General features: G+C 51.3%; 1 protein-coding gene across 1 annotated transcript in view; it reads left to right on the top strand.

Moving 5' to 3' along the window:
* Positions 1-4921, top strand: part of KCNK3 (potassium two pore domain channel subfamily K member 3) — a 7053-nt gene extending 2132 nt beyond the window's left edge. The window contains 2 exon segments of the mRNA XM_021717258.1: positions 4629-4713; positions 4843-4921. Of these exon segments, the coding sequence (XP_021572933.1) occupies positions 4629-4713; positions 4843-4921 (164 nt within the window).
* Positions 4922-8131: the final 3210 nt, after the last annotated feature.

The raw sequence follows: 8131 nt of genomic DNA, 5'->3' as shown, positions 1-8131 counted from the left end.
CCCCAGCCCCCATCTCCGACTGTGCCTGCTCGCACCAGCCGGCAGGAGGCCGGGTTCTGAGGACCCCTTGAGCCCCCATCCGAGCCCTGAAAATTCCGAGAAATGTGAAACTTGGGGGCGGTCAGGGAGGGAGGGCAGAAGCTGGGAGCCTCCCATCCCTTTGGAAATCTAAGACGCTCCCCAGTCCTCAGAGACCCCGCTGGTACCCAGACCCCCACCTCTGGGGGGACTTCATGTTCCGTGTATGTTTGCATCTCTATTTATACCTCTGTCCTGCTAGGTTGCCCACCTTTCCTTGGCTCTGGTAGTCGAAGTGTCTTTGTCCTGGTCACCCCTACTCCAGCTCACTGCCCTTCCCCATCCCCAGCTGTGTCTCCCAACCTCCCACTACCTTTGTGTTGTTTTGCATGGCTTTGCAGTTATGGAGAAAGTGGAAACCCAGCAGTCCCTAAAGTTAGTCCCCAAAGGGCAGAACAGAAAGAAGGACAGGCAGGCAGCAGGAGGCCAACCGGGAAGGCAGTGGCTCTCCAACCTGCAGGGTAGTCACACTGGGAGGTGAGCAGTAACTGGCCTCTAGCCACATTCTCATGTGGGCTGGGGGACTTCAGCCTTCCAGACACTGCCCTCAGAATCTGGAACAGAAACTTCAGACTTGCCCTGCGTGTCCATTGCTGATAATTACCAACTCAAACTGGAGTGGTGTTTAGCCTCCGCAAAACTTGTCCTTGTACTCATTCATTCAAGTCTCACAACACCTCAATTAGGTCACCAGGGCAGGATTTGTTATTCCCATTTTACAGACGAGAACACTAAGTCCTAGATAGGTGAATGGACTTGCCCAAGGAATACAGGCAGCAAAAGGCAAAAGGAGATAAGAACACAGCCTGCTTGCTCCGAGGCGAAGTGCTCTTTCCTTCCAGCTAGGCCTGCTCTTGAAAGTCATGCTCCTGGCATTGCGTGGATAACTGGGGCGTAAACCAGAACCAGAATCACACGGGGCAGCCGGGGGCACTGCTGAGGCTGTGCCTCTGCTGTTCTTGGCCAGGAGGCAGGGGCTCTGAATGGGTTCCTGAGGCAGCCTAGGGTCCTTTGTCTCTGGACTGCTTGCTTGCAAACCAAGGGACCAAGGTAAGCAAGACTGGGTCTTGTGGAAGAAAGACCCGGAGCTAGGGCTCTAGCAGTTTGGGAATCGGACAGAGTGACCAAGAGAGCTGGCGGGCATATCCTATGAGACATCATCCCTGGCCCCAAAGCCAACTGTTGGTGCCTGCGTTCCAAATAGCTAGAGATAAGCTGAGGCTGCGGCAAGAAACACCCCTCCCAGATAGGGGATGGGGTTGAAACTGCCCTTTACCCAACGCACGCCCTGAGACCGAGAAGCCCAGATAGAATGCAGCAGATGGAGGTGATGTCTGAAGCTCACTGTTGGGGACCCACAGCTGCAGCTGGCCTAGTGACGAGGACAGCATCAAGGAATGGATAAGGGTCCTCTCTTCCCACGCTGCTCCCGTGACAGCTCCTTACCAATGCCAATCACGACCAGCCCTGGCATTCAGGGAAGCTGGAGGGAGGGGCCACAGGGCAGCCAGGCTCAGGCCCCACCCCAGCAATGTTCTCCAGTTTCTGCAGACCCCTGGGGGAAGGAAGTCTAGTCTGTGTGTGAGTCTCAGTGTGGAGGAGTTGGCTACCCACACACCATGAGTGCAGGACCCAGGACCTGGGGAGTCCTCTGTGTTTTTGTTGGGGATGGAAGGCAGTGCTGGCTGCCTCTGTCCTGTGTGTGACCCTGCCCTCGAGGGGTCCTGTCCTGTCAGTCACGAGGGAGTCACAACCAAAGCTGCAGAGAGATGGTGGGGAAAGAGGCAGAGCAGCCCTGGGGCAGAGCATGGCAGACTGCTCGGTCTCCGGCTGGGTCTCTCCTAAGACACTGGAAGGCCAATGTCGTTTCCCCCTCTCACCCTCTCCCACTGCAGGCAGCCTCTCTGCTTCCCCAATGCCTTATGCCTGGGCACACTGCCACAGAATATGCAATATGTGTGGGCGACATGCCCCTGCGCCCACACCCCCACCCCGGGCAGCTCCTGGACTCCAAAGGCCATGGCTGCCACAGCCTCCCCTCAGCTCCTCCTGCCTATCTGTCTTCACACTGAGAATGGCGCCTAATAAATGCTATCCACAGAGACCAGGCTCAGGCTCAGCTTCTTCTGTCATCGTGTGCCCTTGCCTTTGGTCAACTCCCACACCTGCCTCCTGCTGGAGTCTACACACATTCCTAGCTGATTCACCGCAAACTGACTAGATTCTGTTTCAGGGGCTTTCAGGAGAAGCCTGGTGGGCAACACTGGCTTCCCATCTGGGATTTCCCAGAAGATCCACATTTTCTTAAAGTCATCTTGGGACAGACTATATGAACAATAACTTAAATCTCCTGGTCCTATTGTCCCCCTTGTACATGAGTAAATTGAGACCCAGAGAGGGCAAGTCACCTTCCCTAAGTCACACATTTGTGAGTGGCAAACCTAGGATAAGAACCAGAACTGAGGATTCCAGTCCAGTGATCCCCTTACTCACACAGCTTGCAGAGTCTGACTGGATGACAGTAATACCTTCCTGCCAGCCAGAGTGAGGACCTTCTCTGATTGACTCCAAAATGTCTCTTTCAAAGAAGGCACATCACAAGCACCTTTCCTCACAGTATGTTTTTCTCTGGGTCTAGAGGGATGCCTCGGACTTGGGACTGGACCCTAGAACTCAGGACAGACCCAGAAAGCAGACCAGTCCCTGAAATCAGCTAGCTAGTAGCTTCCAAACTTCCTTGAGGACACATTGTACCACGTTGAATGACATAAGTGACACATTTATACCACAACTCCATATCTTTCTAGCTACATACCTATTTACCTGTCTTTCATGAGTTAATACTTAATAACCCTGTTATATCCAATGACTCTTATACGTTCTATCCTATTTCACACTGTAAAATACTGAATCAATGTCTCTACCCACAAGTGGTTTGTTACCAACAGATTGAAATACACTAGAGAAATAAAAGGGGTGGGGGTAGGGACACTTTCTCCCAGTTCTCCTGCCTACCCACGTAGGTCAATTGAAAGATACAGAGAGGGGCCAACTTATGTGGGTCTAGTGTTCAAAGAAAGAAGTGGGCTGGGCATGGTGGCTCACTTCTACAATCCCAGCACTTTGGGAGGCCAAGGCAGGAAGATGACTTGAAGCCAGCCTAGGCAACAGAGTGAGACCTCATCTCTGCAAAAAATAAAATAAACCAGACATTGTGGCACATGCCTACAGTCCCAGGTACTCGGGTGGTGCCTACAGTCCCAGCTACTTGGGATAATTGCCTGAGCCCAGGAAGTCAAGGCTGAGGTGAGCTGTGATCTTGCCACTGCACAACAGCCTGGGAAATAAAGTGAGATCCCAACTCAAAAAAATAAAGAAAAATAAAGAAAGAAAAGAAAAGAACTAAGAAAGAAGTGTCAGCACCTGCACCGCCCCCCCTCCAGAGGCACAACACAACCAGCTTTCCAGGGTTGGTGTTCCTGGCTGCTCCTTACAGCTGCAGGCAGTATCCTCGTTGATCTGAAGCCCTTGGGGTTGCAGCACTGGGGCTTAGCTGCCATTACTCATCCACTCCTAAGGCCCCCTCTTCAATATCTAGGGCTTGCTAGAACAGCGAAATGCAACAACAGCAGACACAAGTTGTTTTTTGAGGTTGGCAGTGGCCAGTCCAAGGTTACTCTCATTTTCTTTAGCAGGGCTTGCAGAACATAAACATGCTGACACTTGCCCTCCTTTCTTCATTGCCTGGGGCAAAATCGCCACAGACAGGCCTTGAAGGAATGAATCCCTGAGTGGCTGCATTTGTACTATTAGTCTCCCCAGGGGTCGTCAGAAGGGAAGAGCAGCCATGAGCTGCACCCAGTCCCTGCCCACAACTCCTAAGCACTCAGAATTGCCCATGGTTCTAGCGTGGGCTCTTCTTTATCCAGATGATGCATCCCCACCCCCTCACTTCCACACAGCATCTGAAGCATCCTGCACTAAAAGATATATGTTATGTACAGCAAAACAAAAATAGAAAACCAACACGGCAGCATGGAGGTGGGGTATAAATATCTCTAGATCCCCACTGATTTGGTTACTCAGGGTGAGCATTAGATAGAGATAGAATTTTCCGGGGGCTGAGATAGAAAGAAAGATGCAATGACAACCCTTTCCAACACATGTCCCGTGGTATACTTTGTGGGAAAAGGGTTCCTTGGTCAAATAAACCGGGGAAAATGCTGTACGTGTCAGCCACTCGTGGAACTTCACAAGACAGCTTAGTAAAGGTTAGGAAAAGTCCTGCAGCAAAGATGCTGTTTACCTTTGCTTAACCCAGTGTTGCTAAAAAATTCATCCAAAACACCAGAACCTCCATTTGTGCGACTTCTGCTCATGCCCTACATGTCAGAGAGCATGTTTTGGAAAATGCTGATGTGTTAAAATCTCACTGATGAAGAGAGAAGGCGGATCCTTTGCCTCACCCTGCACTACGTTTTATTGGTGGCACAGCTGGGATTTGAACCCACCCAATGACTGCAAATCATGTGCTTTTACCCACTTCACAGTATACACGGTCCATGTCTTCAGCAAAGGCTTGGCAGTAGTTGCAGAGCTATTTGCATTGTGGTCATTTTCCTATTCAGAACTTTGGTGAGAGAGAAGACTGGAACCCAAAGATGTCATCCTTCAGAAATGACAGGTTCTGATGGAGCTAAGAACATCTCTTCTACCCCAGGCCCTCCCATTCCCACATGTAGGGCCATTTGGCTCTTTCTGCAGGCTTAGCATCGCCCCCACAAGCCCAATCATCTCCCCACAACTCATCTCAGGAAGCCAGAGGCAGGGGAGGGCTGCTTAGGGTCGGGGAAGGATTTATTTAGGATAGTCATATTGCCAGAAGAAAGAACAACTGCCCACATTGACTATACCAAGCTCCCTCCCCCAGGTTTGCCTCACTGTCTTCCCTGAGTAGCACGAGGCTTCTGCTCCCTCATAATCTCAAAACTGGGATCAGGTAAGAAGGCTGAGTGACCATTTCCCAGGTAGCCCCTTGAAAAGGGGCCTCAGACCCTGTGGCCTCGGACCCCTCCTCGTGCCCAGCCAGGCAGGATCCTTAATGCTGGGACAATAGTCTCCAGCACAGACATCACCTTCTGTCAAAGATTGCAAAGAAACACACACGCCCCACATACACCCCACACACCCTTTGAATCACTGGTCCAGCTTCTCTGTCTCAGAAAAAGGGATTTAGTTCAAGGTCATGAAACAACATAATGGTGTAGCCAGAATTAGTATCCACATATTCTAACTTTCCAACACACACACAGAAGTGGCCCAGCCATCTCTAACTCTGATTTTGGATGAAAGCTGCTAATCTCTGGGGTTGAGTCATTCTGGTGCTGGAAATTTACCACATCCACATCTGGACAAACATGGAGACTCACACTCCTGTGCCTGAGTCCCCCAGCTTCAGGGAGGGCCTTGTGGGCGGTACCAGCCCCTTAGGATAGGGGCAGTGATGGAATTGACCTCCACAATCCTCTCTGGCCATTGAAGTCCCCACAGGAATCTGCACTAGTGGTATTTTGCATTTATAAAGCTCTCTCACACCGTTCTCTCATTTGATCTTCGGAACAAAACTGATTTAAGTGAGGATTAACACCTTCCTTTTACAGATGACAAAGATCCTCCTCTTGCCCTGCCAGGAAAGGTCCCTGGGAGCAGGGACTGTTCCACATTTCCCTCTGTGTCTGCAGCACTGGGCAGAGCCCCAGGCATTTCCTTGGTGACTGATGTGTTAGGCCAGGGTTATAACCAGGCCCAATTACTCTGGACTGGCAGTGTTCCACTGTTCCCCAGACTCACAACTCTCTGTGCTAGTACCCATGGGTTGGGGGAGCCCCTGGGTGGACATGGTCCACAGAACCCATCTCCTGCCAAAGGAGACGGGAGTTAGGAATATTTTACCCACATCACTAAGTGCCTTGGAGAAACTGCCCAGAGCCCTAGACGTGGGATCAAAGGCAGCAAAATGTACAGCCAACTAACCCTGCCCTTCCACTGGAGGGGACAAAGGTTTCTAGGGGAAAGGTCATGCCTTTGACCCAGGCCAACTCCTCAAATCAACACTTTTTCACAGTTCTTGTTACCTGGAAGAAGGGACATGTGACCAGGTCATCCCTGAGCACAAACTGGACAGTGGGAGTGCAGACAGCCTCCGGTGACCCCTATCACTTCTTCCCAATGCTCTTTGCCCTCGTTCAAACAGGCACCGAGAGTGGAGTGGCAAGCTCGTTTCAAAAGTCGACATCCAACCATGTAAGAAGATGCTATCTGCCTCCTTTGCAGTTTCTAACATGATCCCTGGAAGCCTCCTGCTCCAACTTGGCTAGGTTTCTTCCCCAGGCTGACAACCCATTAGAGTGATCCTCCCTCCTCTCAGTTATCCAGGATGGAGAGAACTCAGGGCATCTCTGTTCTTGGCTGCAAAGTCTGGTGGCAAATTCCAGGGCAAGAGAAAATGTCAGTGCCTGTTATATACCTTTCAACCAAGTCTCTTGCACTATGACTGAGCATTGCTCCTTGTAATGTCCGTACAAGGCTGTGCCTTAGCACCACTGGGCAGTTCCAGGTTTTGACAATGCTTCAGGTGTTGGAGCCTGGTTCCAAATTAAATCTCTTCCTGCTCTTTCTCTCAGCCCCGCATCACCTGATTTGGTAGTCTAGCCTTTTGTGTCATTACTTAAGTCTTTGATGAAAAATATCAAAGAGAGCAGGACCAGACAAGGGATCCCTTATTTCAGGGTGATATTTATTCCGGCATGTTCTTCATGAACTGTCACTGGCTCCGGTTCTTACCACTTCCTTTTATCTGTGCTCTAAAATAGTCTATTTAATCAAAGCCAGCAGGTGGCTGAGCTCATCATATCAGCACACACTCTCTAGTCCCTGACTGTCAGTGACCTGGGCTGAGGATTTGAACTTGCTAAAGATAGCAGGTGTTTCCTCACCAGCTCAGCCTTCATGTTTCCCCTCCAGCCACCACTGCCTTATCATTGCTTATTCATGTAGCTATGCTCTGTCCAACCCATGTCCTATCCCTGGCTCCTTAGCTGGGCACAGTACTTCTCAGCCCCTTCCCAGATCAGACTTGTCTCCTCTCTCAGGCAACTAGCCTGTCCTTGTCGGGAGGAAGCAGGCGGGGCTCACCCTGGAGCACTCAGGATGGTCTCCAAAGGTTGAAATCTGTCACAGGAAACTCAATGGCCGGGGCCTCAGGTCATTTGGGACTGAGGTTCCTACAAGAAACAATATGAATGAAGTATATGCCGGAATGGTCTAGGAGAGTCACTGAATCCTCCTAACACCCCTGCAGAGATAGGCACAATTATTTCCATCTAGTGGTGAGGAAACCAGGGCTCAGGGCAGTCACCTTGCTTTTCCCAGATCTCCCAACCAGTGGGCAACAGAACCAGGTTTCAAGCCCTAGGCCATGTGACTCTACCTTCCATGCCCATGTGGCCACTGCACCCTCTGTCTCCTGGTACCACATTGTTTTCCTACCTTCTCAGGCTTTTCTCCAGCCCCAACCCTGGGCATTTGCGGACCCAGGATACTGCTTTATCAGCCTTTGGAAGACAAAGTAAGCCTGAGCCCATGTCTTCCTGACCCTCCCTCCCCAGAGAGAGCAGCAGGTTGGTGGGTTGACGTCAGGCTGTGGGGAAGCGACGGCAGTGTTCCCGAGACCCAAGTGATTTGAGATTAATCTTCTAGATCTGGCGCCACAGACACGATAGGAATCTGCTGCCACCTGCCCCCTCCAGCCCCATCTTGGTGAACAGATGGGCAGACCCCTCTCTGGGGTCTAAGTAGGGCACTGCTAAGGTTGCTGGGAGGCAGGGAGGGAGGCCAGTCAGCTGTGGTGGTGGTGGGGGGGGCTGTGGGAGCGAGTAGGGGTAGGGACAGACTACCCTGGTCCGCCAAGGGTGAGTGGGATCAGGGGCCGGCTCTCTGCTACCAATGGTAGGGGGTGCTTGAGCAGAACCTCAACCAAGAAGTCAGGGGATTT

This window comes from Carlito syrichta, unplaced genomic scaffold (assembly GCF_000164805.1).
Source record: "Carlito syrichta isolate Samal-C Ts95f unplaced genomic scaffold, Tarsius_syrichta-2.0.1 Scaffold107969, whole genome shotgun sequence".
Classification (NCBI taxonomy): Eukaryota; Metazoa; Chordata; class Mammalia; order Primates; family Tarsiidae; genus Carlito; species Carlito syrichta.
The sequence above is the reverse complement of the archived record's forward strand: the minus strand, read 5'-3'. Positions and strand labels throughout refer to the sequence as shown.